The sequence below is a fragment of the Biomphalaria glabrata genome, chromosome 16, assembly GCF_947242115.1.
Source record: "Biomphalaria glabrata chromosome 16, xgBioGlab47.1, whole genome shotgun sequence".
In the NCBI taxonomy this organism is placed as follows: Eukaryota; Metazoa; Mollusca; class Gastropoda; family Planorbidae; genus Biomphalaria; species Biomphalaria glabrata.
The window spans coordinates 3,047,700-3,063,156 of record NC_074726.1 but is presented as its reverse complement, the minus strand read 5'-3'; the positions used below and the strand labels follow the sequence as shown (position 1 = coordinate 3,063,156).

Sequence of the window (15,457 nt, the reverse complement as noted above, 5' to 3'; positions counted from 1 at the left end):
GAGAAGCTTACTGTACCTGTCTGTCTGTCTGTTGCCTAGCGGTGGCTGCTGATGTTGATGATGGGAAACAGAAGGTGGGGGCATCTGATGATGAGGCTGTGGGTGATGGAGTGGGGGCATCATATGAGGGTTTGGGTGAGACTGGTGATTTCCACCTTGCAGAGGTTGCTGGTGATGTGACTGATGGTGGGAAAGGGGTGGTGGCTGGTGGTGTTGCTGATGGCTGACGGGGTGAGGGGCTGGGTGATGGGCAGGAGGCTGGTGCTGATGAGGGGGCTGTTGGTGGTGATGTAATTGAGGAGGGGGTTGGTGGTGCATCTGTTGCGGAGTCAAAGGGGGCGGATTATTTGTCTGTGGGGTAGGCATTGGAGGTGCAGTGGTGGGCACAGTCATTGTCGGCTGTACAATAATAGGCTGCTGTTGCGGAAAATGAATTGTTGATTCTACAGGGTTGACTATGGTAGTGGGAGCTGCAGTGGTGACAACATGTTGCTGCTGCTGAGTAACAATAGGTGTCACATACTGATGCTGGGCAGTCTGCACTAACTGCTGTTGGTTGATAACAACTTCATCTCTAGGGCGACGGGTCACATAAGCCCCACTCTGTTGCACCATGCCAGCACTACTACCACTGTCAACACTACGTGGGCTGGAACGAGACTGACCAGCTGACGAAATAGACACTACAGATCCACGGTCACTTCTCTCTGAAGCACTACGCTCAACCTGTTGGCGATTACGCTGCGGCCTGTTAGAAAAAGACAAAAAACATTTAAGTCTGGGGTCATTAAAAATTCATGATTTCTTTAAACAAACTATTATAAAACAAACAAAAACCAACTAAAAAACCAACAAAAACCAACTAACTTATTAAAACGATGCTGTGCTCCAGTCTGTGGCATTATATGTCGAGGCATATTAGTCCTGATATGTTGAGGCTGCAAACCATTGTTTTGCATGATCTGGTCAAATAATAGAAATCACTGAGTTTAACAAGCATTAACTTTGTAAATACATGGGGTTTTTTTATCAAAGGAGATCAGATTTTATTGTTGACTTTTCTGTTATTCTGTCATTATAGCATCAAGTGGAAAGTGTGTGCAGTATTGTTTTGGGTGGGTGGGGGGGAGGTGAAGGACAAGCATTACAATTTAAAAACATTATTATTTTTGTTTTTTTACTTAATAACAATAAGAACTTGATATATGATTTCATAAGTTATATTTAATTGATAGATTACAAAGATTAATATAAATCAATCAACACCAACTCCCCTAATTTTTAGAAACTATTGAATTCAGCCCATTGGATCCAGAAATTGAACTTTTGTAATACATGCTTAGAAAGATGAGAAAACAACAACTCCCACTTCAAACAAGTCTGAAACCAGACGGGCAGCAGCAGTAGTCAGGTGCTCACACACACAATGCAGGATTAAGTCTTAGCCCACTTTACAGACTAGAATGAGTTGAACACAGACTGTTTGGGTTTGAGGAAGATTTTTTAAAAAAATACAAATGTAAAGGTGTGTATTTATGAAGCTCTTTAATTCTTGGCTTTAAAAAAGTTGATTTTGAAATGTATAAAATGTTTACATATATTTTTTATTTTTTTTATGATTTGTACTCATGCATCAGAAGATTATTTTGTGCTGTGATGTTAATGAATTATAATTAAAATGAAACTAAATTTTAAAAAAAAACAAAAAAAAAAAACAAACAAATACAACTGTTAAATAATTTGTTATACTTCAATGTCTTCAGACATTTGTACAGCCTAATGGAGAGAAAGGGAGGGAGTATTAATGAGTAGTAAATGAGCCACTGCAGCAGAGCACACCATGCCACTGTTTGTGTGTGTGGTGACATGCCTGTACCTGCTGACTTGCTGCTCGTCTCTGTCTGTATGCCATACAGATGGCCTCAATACTCACAAGTCCTGGCTCCATGGCTGCAGGGCCAGCCCAATTTGGGGTCAGCATACTGGTCATACCGGTCCAACCTAAATAAGGTGCAGGAGTGGCCTAGAAACAGAATACATCGAGAGCACATTAAAACAAAAGTCAATGCAAGTGTCTAATGAAGAAATAAGTTGGAAGGTTTACAGAGGAATGATGACAAAGAAAGTTTGTTCTAAACTAATCTAGACTTTCTAGTTATGTCAAGATAACATCAAATAGCAGGTGAAGAAATAAGTTGGAAGGTCTACAGAGGAATGATGACAAAGAAAGTTTGTTCTAAACTAATCTAGACTTTCTAGTTATGTCAAGATAACATCAAATAGCAGGTGAAGAAATAAGTTGGAAGGTTCACAGAGGAATGATGACAAAGAAAGTTTGTTCTAAACTAATCTAGACTTTCTAGTTATGTCAAGATAACATCAATAGCAGGTATTTGTAGGGTAAACAATTTTAATCTGTAGTTGAACTTTAATGTAGAGTGCTGAGAATAGTGACTGGTAACAAGAGACCTGGGTATGCTACCCTGCTTCATAGTGATGCCCAGGTAGAAACGATAGAGGAAACAGTTAAACCAAATAGATAGTAAAGAGCATTCCCACACAGCCTGGTAAAAAAAATAAAATGGCAAGGGTTCCCGGTTTGCTCAGCCTTCGGCCTTTTAGCCTGTGCTCGCCAAAATCACTGGAAATGTCAGTGTGGAACATAGACACTAGCCTTGATCTCTTCCAGACAGAGCACTATGTTCAATCAGGCCTAGAGTTTCAAGAGCCTCCTGCTTCACTCTACCTGACAGTTTGAAATGACCACGAGAGGAAGCTGTAAGAACTGAAACACAAGAATCCTTGACAAATAGTTGCTTCTTATCTTATCTTATATAATACAGACGTTACTTCAAAAAAGAAGATGATTACGTCCTACACGTCATGCATTTAGTCATGCATATTAACCAATGACTTAAATTCTACCAAATCACTGGTTTTCCTGGCTAGCTCAGGCAACCCATTCCATGCTCTAATAGCACTAGGGAAGAAGGAGTATTTGTACAAATTTGTCCTAGCATATGGGACGAGGAATGTGCCTTTATCTTTGTGTCTTTCAGAGTATTTTATTAAATTTTGTTTTTGTATTTGAAGATTATGGTTCAGTGTTTTATGTATTATTGCTACTTTACTTTTGAGCCTTCTGTCCTGAAGGCTTTCTAAATTTAGTGATTTTACTAAAGGTGTTACTCTAGTCAAATGTGAATATTCGTTTGTTATGAATCGCACTGCTCTATTTTGTGTCTGTTCTAGTTTCTTAATGTTTTCTTGAGTTGAGGGGTCCCAAACAGAGGATGCATATTCTATTATTGGCCTAACCAAGGTTAAATAACATTTTAGTTTTATTTTCTTATTTGATTTATAGAAATTTCTTTTAATAAATCCTAATGCTTTGTTTGATTTTTTTATAGTTTCATCAATATGTGGATTCCATGACAGTTTTTCATTTATTATAACACCTAGGTATTTTGCGTTTTTAGTCTGTGTTACTGGTTTGCCATGAATAAGATAAGTGGAATTAATTTGTTTTAGTTTTTTTGTTACTCTTAACAACTGACATTTTTCTGGGTGGAAAGACATGCTCCAATTTGATTCCCATTTCTGTAATTCATCTAATTCTCTTTGTAAAATATCTGTGTCTTGTGTTGTTTTTATTGTTCTATATATTATGCAATCGTCTGCAAATAATCTGACTTTTGTTCCTGAAGTAATGCAATTTGGTAAATCATTTATGTAAATTAAAAATAGTAGTGGACCCAAGACTGTTCCTTGAGGTACACCTGAGTTTACTGTTATCGGTGTTGATTTAGAACCATTTATTATTACAGTTTGTTCTCTCCCTATCAGAAAGTCTTTAATCCACTGATGCAGTGGACCATTAATGCCGAAATATTTTAATTTTTTAAGCAAGCTATGGTGGTGAACTTTGTCAAAAGCCTTAGAAAAATCTAGTAAGATAGCATCTATTTGTTCACTATTATCTAAACCTTTTGAAACCATCTAAAGTCCTATTAGTTGTGTTTCACATGATCTATATTTCCTATATTGCTTTGAACAAATACAGCACAAAAGAGAACAAGACTTTTGGATAGAGACAATGGATAGAGACAATTTACTAGTATTAGAGAACCCATGAATGTGTGATGGATGGTTAAAAGGTATAATGCTTGACTGTCAGAACAAGAGGTTTAATTACAGAGTCCAATCAACTTTAATGGATACATTACATTAGTTGCAAGAAAAGTAAAAGTGGTTGGTCTTTGCAATGGCCACAGGAACAGTAAACTTTTCATGATCTGCCTCAAAGATGTCAAGCTCAATTATTTGTAAAGTGTCTGCAATAGCTAAGAACACTCTAGTACCAGTCAGCTGATGCATGTAATACCTTTTCACAAATATCAAAACACCCTACAGAATTTTTTTTTTTACAGTATCTACTCTTCCTACCTGCTGGTAATAGATTCCAGGTGTGGCTTGCACGAGCTGGTTGTAGATTGGCATGGTGTTGTACGGTTGCATTAATGTCTGTGGTTGTTGAGGTTGTGCTAGAGTGCTCTGCATAGCCGGAGTTGCTGTGGGATTGACAGGGGGGACAGATACATGGTTCTGCTGGGCCATTCTACGCTGGTTAGACTCTTCAGATGAAGGAAAGTATCCAGCAGCAGCCAAAGTACCCGAAGACTTGATACAGCACTGCAAGTAAAGAACTTAGTTTATAGGTTTTCTCTTCATTGGGAAAAATTTCAATCTGAATATCATAATAATTATGTATATATAATATCATATCTGTATAGAATCAATCCTTACAATTATAAAATCCTTTGTTTCAAATAATTATAAAATTATTCACTTATGTGTTTCTTTGCTACTTGTAGCTCATATAAAAATTTTTTATTTTTGTTTGTTTGTTTGTTTCTAACTAAATGGAAAGCTCTGTCAGTGAGTCTCGCTATAGCACATATACTACTATTTACATTTTTTTTTATGTCAAGTAGCAATATACTAAATAATTAACTCTCCTAATCAAGTGTTACATGTAATGAAATATATACAAAGAAATTATTACAGAAACACCACTTCATTTTGTATGAACAGTTGCAATGTGGTATGTCTTACCCCAATAGGATAGCCTTTGTATTCTGCTTTGGCATTATGTAACTTAAAAAAGCAGTTCAAGGCAATGGACTCATCTTTGAAGCTGACATACCAGTTGGAGCACTTCTCTTTCAACATGACAAACTCTATATGAGTTGGTGATGGCCCACCTATGCTCAGAATGAATTCACAAATTTCCTGTGTAGAAGTAAACAGACGTCCGCTTTAGAAAAAAATTCTGAACAAACTTCTAAATCAATATTATTACAATTACAAATGTCACTGAAATCTAAAAAAAATATGTATTTAAACTTAAAGATAATACTAATAAAAGTCAACTGACTTAACACAGACTTTGTAATATGCAAGAAGGTCAAAATGGTTCTCTCTTTTTTTTTTTTAAATTTTGACATTTTTGTGATTCAGAACAATGAGTTCAAGCTCTGATTTATCAATCCAACAGGATCTAGCCTTGTTATTGCTACCACAAAACATCAACGGGTGAACATTGATTATTGATATTTAGATCATTTATTGATTGATTGAAAACTATTTAGTAACTACAATCATTTGCTTTTTTTCTTTATGATTGGAAGGCACATTCCAACCTAAAATTTGTGGACAGTTCAAAACTTACCTCTTTTGTGGCATTCGCAGGGAAACCTCGCAGTGTCAAAGTTTTCCTGCACTGGGAAACTCTAACTTTAGTTCTAGACTCATTCAATTCTAAGATGGAACTCACTGCAAATAGAGAAAATACAACATGTTCAATGAAGGTCTTCACATGCCACTGACTGCATCAAGAACTCAAAGCCAACCAAGCATACTTACATTCTACAGCCTGGGCCAACTGCTCGTAGTTGTCACATATAGGCTTGATCCTACCAAAGTCAAGAAACAGCTCCAGCGGTATGTACTTATCGTTATCCATTTTAGAATTTAAAAACTTGTCATTGGGTAAGTTTTCTCTGTGAAAACGGAGACTATAATGAGAAAGTGATTAATGAGCAGGTGAATGGCGACAACGAGATGGAGCTAAATGTGGTGACCAGGTGAGAGAGAGAATCACTTACGAGGAGAAATAAAACTGCATCTGTTTCTTAATAGGCTCAAGCACAGACTCGGGATACCTGCCTCCTAATAATGGTAAAAAATACAAGCAGTAAATAAAATGTCACAAAAAAAAATGTTATTGAAATATTAAGGCCCTACTGGTGCTTGTGACCAGATGAGGCTACACAAATAGTTGTTTCCTATGACTATCATTCATCTAATAGACAAGAAACTACACTGACATTATTTTTCCAATGGTAGTTTTAGAATCAATCAATAGGTTATTAGTGTTTTTATGGCCAATAAGTATTTGTATTTTTTGACTAGGTTTTCAACTAGAATATAATAATGAACAATCAAATATTGTTTTCAACAATTCCTAGCTCAACTATTGCACCAGGACAGTGCAAAAGTTAAGTTTCTAGATGAATTACTGACTTTCAACATGTTCAAAAGTAAGACTTCTATACTGGCTGTTTTAAAATACTGAGTCTGCATGTTATGATTCAATGTACATTTAAAAAATCTCTTCTATGTGTATTATACATTTTAAAAAATCACTAAAAATAAACTTTTTGACTTAAAAGCAATTTTTGTAAAAATCTTAATGGTATCATTTCTAGTTGTAAGTTTCTATGTATCCGATTGTATGTCTTTTTGACTTAAAAAAGGAATTTTTTTTGTAAAAATCTTAATGGTAATGTTATAATTTCTAATTGAAAGTTTCTATGTATCCGATTGTATGTCTTTTTGACTTAATAAAAGCATTTTTTGTTCAAACATTAACATTTCTAGTTGTAAGTGTTTAAGTATCAGATTGCATGTCTAAGGTTTTGTTCTCCTGCTGTGCTAATCAAAATATTATAAAGCACTAGAATCATTGCTTGATTTGTTTCAATATGTTTTTCTAACATATAAAGAAGCTCCATTGAAAATTAATTTTAACCTATTTCCTGGATCCCACAGTAACATTACTGAAAATCTTTTTTAAAAAAAAACAGCAATATATATATAGATAATGTTGTATACATTGTGTGTGCATTGTCTTTAGGCTAAGCTTGGCCTATAGCTAGTCCACTATATACAGAATGTTATGGTGGGGTAGTAAAAAAGAGCTCCATTAGATTTTAGGTGTCAACAATCAACTCCCATTTACTTGAAGTTGATTGGAGTAAATCTAGCCCCAAGCAGGAAAAGCTTCATACTTTCATTCAGATTATGAATGAAACTGTTTCTATCACACCAGGCAAAAGGGGAGATCAACTACTATTATTTTGGGCTCAGTTAAAACAAACTTTTTTTTTCTTGATAATAAATATGTGTATATGGAGCTAAGATGCAACAATGTGTTTTACATAAACAGCTTATTAAAGATTTTACAAATGGTTTAAATGTTTTTGCATACATTAAATGTGGGTCATTTTAAAAACAAAAGGGTAACTAGAACTGCCCATAACCCATTGTTTAAGAAATGGTTTAAATGTATGTGCTTACAATATGCATAACTATTGAAAGAAAAAAAGGTACACATTTAAAAGGGTTTTTAGTTTTTGAGATCTAAACTGACAGACAGTAACAAAAAAAATAGCTGCATTTCCCTTTGGATATGTAGCTTTAAAAGCAGAAATTTGGAAGTAAAAGAAAAACGAGTTTAAATTAGGTTCGAACTTCTCTTCCAGGCTTTCAACCTATTAAATAATAGTCTCTATGCGTTGTGTTAACTGGTTTAGTTTACGTGGCCCTACATTTCTATTTAAATTTATTGTAGATTCATTGAATAGACCTTTAAAGGAATCTTTGGCAATACATCTTAGTTTTGTGTATTTTACTTTAGACAGTTTTTTTTACAGCATGATTCTTAGAAAAAATGAGCCCAGATCTAAACAGCTTGTGACAAATAAAATGTATAAAAATGTCACTATATTACTTCCAAGACTTGATATGCTAACAAGATTTTGAATAGTAAATTGGTTGTTAAACAACCTTAACCTTTCCTTCATGGAATAAAAACAAGTCTTGGGGAAGACAACGGAAGCATTGGAATTTTACCTTAAACAATTGTTATATTTCCACATTTGGTAACACATTTGATGCATAGAAAAGATGCTGGCTTAAAATTCTTTTCCCAAATCTAATGCTATTTGTTATTAGAAGATTCTGGTTTCTTTTCCCTTTTAAATCATTCAGTGATCATATTTGTTAATTTAAGAAAGTACTTGTGTTTGAATATGGGCAGTTTCTAACAGTTTTTGCCATGTTTACAATTTTATATTTTTATTAAACGTCTTGAACTAATCTTCAGCTAAAGTGATCACTTTACAACATTGTTTCATTGGAAGTAATCACGCTCAAAAATATTTACACTTAAATAGAATTGATTTACTCTAATAGATTAATACATTATTAGAAATGAATAGCCACGAACTTGGTGGATAAAATAAAAAGAGATGGACAATTGCATTTGTCTAATTTACCTTCGCTACTTGCTGCATCAGCCCCCTCTTCCTCTGTTTCCTCCTCCCCTCCACCAACAGGAGGGACAGCTTCATTGGGCAGCACGTTGTCTCCTGGCTCACCATTTCCTAGTCCTGGTTACAAATACAAATGTCTTTGTTTACTTAATAAAACTGCTATTCATGTATACAACTTTTGAATTTTTGAGATCGTTTAATTTTAATCCTTAACCTAACTCTAAAGAGGGATAAAGTTGTGACAGGAACAACTCATGTGGACTGTGATACAATTCTTCAGCATACAATTTTTAAGAGGAATAACAAAAATATGAAATAATTGTGACGTTTCATCTTCAAATTGTTTTGCACATCTTGACATTTGCATTATAGATGAATCCATGGAAGGGTGATAAGATTTTTGGGATTTTTATTCTAATATTTATTTAATTATGCATACCAGAGATGCCCAACTTAAGGCCATATCCCACTTCTGAAACAGTGGCCCCTCAAAATGTCAGCCCACAATGGATAATGAGAATAAAGAAGAGGCAGAGGCTTAGCTCCATAGGGCTCATTTTTGTGTGTGAAGATGAAACCTGTGGGCAGCAATAGCTTGAAGGAAATAATTGATCAGGCCAAAAAACATTGGGCACCATTGAGGCACACAATTGTAGAGGAACTATTTATTTAGTATTACTGGCATTTAAAAAATTAAATACATATGCCATTTGTGAACCCTTCCACGGAACAAACATTTTATAATGAAGCATAAACATTTTAAGAATAGACATTTACAAGGTTAAAAAATCAAAATGTGGTTACTTGAAATTTCTATCAATTTGTGAGACTGTCTACAGTAAAACAGGGCATTAAGACAATATGTGCACTTCATACATTTTAGTCATTTAATTTCTCATTTTAAAAAAAAACTTCAGTGTAACATCCCTTATCACAGGTGCAAAACAAGTTGGTTTGGTGTTACTTTTAATATACAATTCTAAAGCAATGAGAGTGAACTGTGTGTATCAAGCAGACCAAGTGGAAAGCTGATGTCAAATTTTTTTTAAAGCATGTAATCTGTACAACTACATAAAGAATTGTAGTCGGTAAATACAAATTAAATTTAAGAACATAGTTTTTACAATTCTATTTTAACTTCCCCAAAAATAATCAACAAGTACACAATGAATTTAAAGTTAAAAAGACTGCTAAAATACAAAGCTGAAAAAAGATCTTTATGAAGTTAGATAAAAAGTTTGATGAAGAAATACAAGCAGTTAGGTTTGCAATAAGAAGCACTATAAGTCAAAACATCCAATAGCAAAGTAAATAACTTCAATGGTCTACTCATGCAACAGGTTCATGCAAGGTAAGGGTAAAAATGGATTAGTAAACTAGTAGGAGTGAAACTATTCACTAAATACACAGTCAACAAAATTAGTGAATAATATTAAACAATAATACTAATGCATACAAGGAATTGTTGCCTAACATATTTCACATATATCTCTTTATATATATGTATAAACATACATACACACATATATATATATATATATATATATATATATATATATATATATATATATATATATATATATATATATATATATATATACTGGACATTCAAGCCCTTTTCTAGTTAATATAATTTACTTCAGCAAAAGTAAAATAACACAAACTTAATATTAGTAGAGTCAGTGAAGTTGCTTTACACCCAAGAAATATTTTTAAAATTCCCATTTTCTTAAATTTCACATCATTTTAAAATAGAATAGAAATAGCTATCAACCACAGCATTGTATTCTGTATACATACATGCTATACTATCAATATTTTTATTTTTATTTTTGCACTTTAGTATACAGGTATGTGGTAATGGAATGTTACTTGATTATAGAGGCTTTAGATGTTGTTGCTGTATAGTTTCACTCCTTAAGAACTAGACTCATTAAAAAAAAAAGGTAATTCAGAAGCCAAAATCTGATCATTGCTGGTGTGTGTCTTCTGACCAATGGCCAAGTTGGACTGGTTCTTTGCCACTGTTTACTTACCAAGGTGATTTGATGTGATCCTTGCTTGTTGCTGCTGCTGCCGTGGAACAGGTCCATTCAAGTTATCAGGAACAGCAACAAAGTATTGTGTCTTAGAGCTAGGCACTAGATGGTTGGCTCGACCGCCCGTGGTTAGCATGGGATGAGCTGCCACGTGGGGTGCCACCTGAGCTGCACCGTTCACCATAAGGCTTGGAATCTGGTGAGGGGCCTGCAGCTTAGAGAGGTTGCTGCTAGCTCCCAAAGAATAATTTGTGCCGTAGTGATGGATACCTCCATTGGTCAACAGACCTGCAGCAGCAATGATAAAGCAGCATTACAGTTTCTACCTCAACAAAAGCTAAAGAGACCCTGGGTTTAAAAACCTCACCATAAGTTTAACATTTGCTGCAAGGAACAGTCTCTATCTCTGATGGTTATTTTACCCTTGAAACATATCTACCTTGAGGATTACTACTAAAGACAAGATCTTTAGTATAAGCTGAGTGTGCTGCTAACAATACAGATCTACAACTACATCCAACCCAAATAAAATGTTCCAGAAAATATACTGTTAAAAAGACAACATTTAATATTAGTGCTTTGTTAATATGCAACATTGAACATTTAATTTTTTAAAATAACCTGATTCACAGGTCTAAAAAACAAAATAATGATGGCTCATGGCAAGACAGATAAGAAAGACTACTTCCAATGTGTATGCTTTAAACATTCTCAATCAGCTACGGGAAATTACAACATAATCATTAGTAATTAAATCAAAACCAAGATATCATTGAAGTATAGATCATTATCAAGAAAACTTGTTGCTACCTAATGGCTCGTTAAAATTTCTTTATTAACTAATTTAAAATTCATTCTTGTACAAAAATAATTTCAGTTTTTACATTATACTGCTCCTAGGCTAAATTGCTTTCACAAATATTTGTAGTGTTCATTAAGCCATCATCATCCAAAATACAAAGTGAATGCTTTTGAACTAATTATTCACTGGTATTTAAGGACCAACTAAAGAGGTTCTTAACAATGTACCAATTAATTTGCCAAGAATCCATCCTATTCAAGTACTAGGAACTAAGAGAAAATTTATTTTGAAAATCGCTTAGTATCATAAATTTCAGATGTCCTTTAAAACCCATATCCATAATGTACTTGTTCAAAAACATGTCATTTTCAAATGTTCAGATTTAAGAATAAGATATTTAAATCCTGTTAAGTCTTTTTAAATTCCAGAAAAAAAGTTGTTTTACTAGCACATTGTTAATACTTTTGTTTCATTTTCTAGATCTAAATTAAAATGTTAAAAAAAAATATTTCAATATTAAATATATCAAGTCTACTGGCTCTGATGATGCTAGTTCTAATTTCACACAAATTCGAAATAAATGACAGGAACTTAAATTTTGTTATTCTATTCACCATTCAATATGTTTTCTTTTATGTAGAGCTACATTACAATTCTATTATTTCCAAACTCAGAATGTTTTCAACAACAGCCACACTGGTTCACGCTTTTGTTGTATAAAGAAATGTTAATGCAGTTTGCTTTTGTAACTTAACTCGGGTCGTTCACTATTCCATTTATATAAACACTAAAATAAATTATCCTGGCCAAAGCTTTCGTCATCTTAAATTATTTTTAAATCATTTTTTTAAATCAATATTTTTCTAAATAAAAAACTAACAGACAAGTCAAGCCAGCAAGAACTAATTTTGTATTAAGGCATCTACGTTAATTCTGCCAGAAATATGGCACATTCTTTTAACAATATTACACCACAAGGCAGAAAAAAGATGTGATTAGTGGCTAGAATGTAACCTAGACAAGTAATTTACATACTCTGTGATATTGATACCCAGGACAAAAAAAAGATGATTTTATTTATCAAACTCAATCATCCCATTGCATTGGCACTAAAATGAGATTATTCTGTTTTAGCTCTTTACATAAGAAGGTGCATGTCAGATAAGGCAGGTTTTAGATCCACTTTATTTAAGTTGTGATATTCAAACAAGTCATTTCGGAGAATTAATCCTATACACTAATAAATCTAATTTTTCGTCTCTTATTCTAAAAAAATATAAGTGATTGTTGTAGCTTTTGTCCAAGAACTAGCCAAGTGTCAGTGTGCTTATAATAAACATATCAGAGGCATCACTTAGAAGTTAAATCTAAATCTGACAGCTTTTGATGTGCAGAAAAATTATATTAATTTTTTTTTTTTAATAACCAAAAATTTAGTAATAAATTTTTAGAAATAGAACCTTTACTACTTAAACATAGCAAAACATTATAATAAATATTTCAAACTCTGTTAGTTTCCCTAGATTGCTAGTCTACCAAATGAGGAGGAATGTTGAATATACATTCATAATGAGGAGCTGCTATTAGTCAATTCCCATTTCCTTATTTCAAAATGTTTTGTTTTTTTAGAAAACCTCTTTAGCTGGCACTTAAACTGATTGACTGTAAAGTCAAAACAATAAGACAAGAAAGCTGACAACAGAAGTGGAATGCTACCACCACCAGGATGAATATCATGTGAAATCAGCAGCCACAGACGACTACTCACCTGGGGATCCAGCCTCTTGACCCAGATAATTGACATCAGAAGGAGATCTTTCTCCAGACTGTTGAAATATAGGTGCCGAAGGGTTGAGATTTTTGGGCGGAGTAGAACCCTGGTGATGAAAGAATAAAAGTGGTTATGGGAAAAGTTATGGAAGTTTCTAAGTAAAAAAAGTAAAATATTTTGCAAAATATTACGGTGATTGGAAAAAAATATATCTGCAATTGATTGTGGGATATTGTCTACACCAGCGCTTTTTAACACAAGTGTATTGATAATGCCCATAAATTTATGTTATTGCCCATTACTAGATGTATATTTTATTTATGTGTGAAAAATATTACAGCCATAAAAAGTTCCCATCATTGGTGTAGTAATGAAATCATAAAGTTAGGGAGGAATATAATTGTGTATGTTGATTGATTGTGCTTGACTTCAACAAATTCTTTTACAAACAATACAATTCAAAATCATGTATCCTTTTTGTTTGCTAAATCAGAATAAAATCTTAGATCACACTTACAGAAGGAGTCTGGCGGAAAGGTTGAGCCGAAGGATTTAGGTTCAATAGCCGAGTAGAGGCAGGAGTCTGAAAGAGAAACAAGATTTCTTCAAAGACTTGATCCAATATAATTACATTTTATCTTGCATTATGTATGTAATAAATCTAACCAACATTGGATCACTTTTTCTTAAGAATCCAAAAAGAAATACAAGAATTGACAATATTTTTGACATTAGAAACAATTACAGCCACACCTTCATTGCTAATTTTTAAAAAAATGTCAATTTCTTGTTACAAATTCTAGAACAACAAAAAATGAGCTTGCTGTGTGAGGTAGAAGTTCCTGTTTTTTTAAAAACACTTAGCCAAAAAAAAAAACAACACCCAAACTTGAACAACAAATTTGTAAGGAAAAAAGTTATGAACATAGTATGTGTAATAAATCATATGACCAACAGAACAAACACAAGTTCAAAAATGTGTAGATCAAAATAGAAAACAGCATGAAAATAAAACTGAGGAAACAAACTTGTTTTCCCCCCATAAAAGAACTTACTCTGGAAAACTCCTCATTCACTTCCTGCTGAAAGAAGGAAGAGAGACATGTGTAAGAATAACTACCACCAACTTGGGGACTGAATCTACACAAGGTGACTTTGTTGGTGCTTAGTCATGACATTTCAATGTCACATGATGTGGTGGACAACAATAGTGGAGCTAATTGCTAGGCACAACAAAAAGGTGCCTGTCAATACCTATGGCAGGTGGAGTAGTGTTTATCTAGTGAGAGAGAGTGTGCTTTAATTAGCAGTGTGTGTGTGTGTGTGTGGATTGAAGGCATAAGGTAGCACCTCCAACAAACTGCTGATAATATCTAAGAAAGGAAAAATCCCACACTCCCCTCTTGAAGTTTAAAGATAGAAAATCTGTATGCCAACAAGTTCAGTCAAACTGACCCTAAGTTCTCCAGACTGTTTTATAGCTTCCAGACACACACACACACCACAAAATGTCAGCATCTTTTTAATGAGCAATTAACTGTTGAAAATTCACTTGTGTGAACTTTAAATTTAACAAGAAAGAAAATGCTGAGAAATTATTTTTTTTTAAAGATTGTTTAACACCTGCAGTGAAATCTGTTTTACCCCCCCCCCCCCAAACGAGTTTTGTTTATGTTGAAATGTGTTGAAAACTTTGGTCAGCTCAGTCTAGAAAATGGCCAACATAAAACGAGACTTCAGCTAGGACAGGAAGCCACTAAGATCTTACACCCACGCTAGTGCGGGGGAGTGGCTCACTTGGCCTGTCTGTGGAGACAGGGGTGATTGATACAAAGGCAGATCAGTTTTAAAAAAGTAAAGGTCATTGCTGAATATATTTCTCTGGCCTCTAACAGATCAATGTAACGTGGCAACAGGCCCCACTTGTTTTGGTTTTGCTATCCAATGGAAATCTCTATCTCAAGAGGCTTCTATTGAGCATGACAATGAGGTCCTAAAACCCAATCAAGAATGCAGAGCCAGGTGAGGCGCAGAGTTCAACCAAGGAATCCCAAGTCGCAAATAGGAATAAATAGTATTCACTAAAAGTCAATGTATTCAATTTCAGTTTCACTTTCGTAATATTCCTTATGTAAGAGAAAGAACTGCACATTAACTCTAGGATGTTTTTAGTCCTTTTTACAGCCTATATCAAACAAGATTAATGTATTACCACTGCTTCATTAAT

General features: G+C 33.9%; 1 protein-coding gene across 10 annotated transcripts in view; it reads right to left on the bottom strand.

Moving 5' to 3' along the window:
• LOC106080160 (mastermind-like domain-containing protein 1) overlaps positions 1 to 15,457 on the bottom strand; it is a 40,486-nt gene that overhangs the window by 8,337 nt on the left and 16,692 nt on the right. For 5 of the 10 annotated variants that reach the window (XM_013241509.2, XM_056013596.1, XM_056013593.1 and 2 more), the window contains 12 exons: positions 13,748 to 13,813; positions 13,228 to 13,336; positions 10,655 to 10,945; positions 8,622 to 8,735; positions 6,168 to 6,231; positions 5,926 to 6,062; positions 5,732 to 5,835; positions 5,116 to 5,292; positions 4,447 to 4,692; positions 1,934 to 2,023; positions 868 to 962; positions 17 to 748 (listed from right to left, as the gene is read on the bottom strand). In XM_013241509.2, the coding sequence (XP_013096963.1) occupies positions 17 to 748; positions 868 to 962; positions 1,934 to 2,023; positions 4,447 to 4,692; positions 5,116 to 5,292; positions 5,732 to 5,835; positions 5,926 to 6,062; positions 6,168 to 6,231; positions 8,622 to 8,735; positions 10,655 to 10,945; positions 13,228 to 13,336; positions 13,748 to 13,813 (2,225 nt within the window). Of the gene's footprint in view, positions 1 to 16; positions 749 to 867; positions 963 to 1,933; positions 2,024 to 4,446; positions 4,693 to 5,115; positions 5,293 to 5,731; positions 5,836 to 5,925; positions 6,063 to 6,167; positions 6,232 to 8,621; positions 8,736 to 10,654; positions 10,946 to 13,227; positions 13,337 to 13,747; positions 13,814 to 14,285; positions 14,313 to 15,457 lie in introns of all 10 variants that reach the window. The other 5 variants (XM_056013595.1, XM_013241502.2, XM_013241515.2 and 2 more) reach the window with 4 other exon arrangements.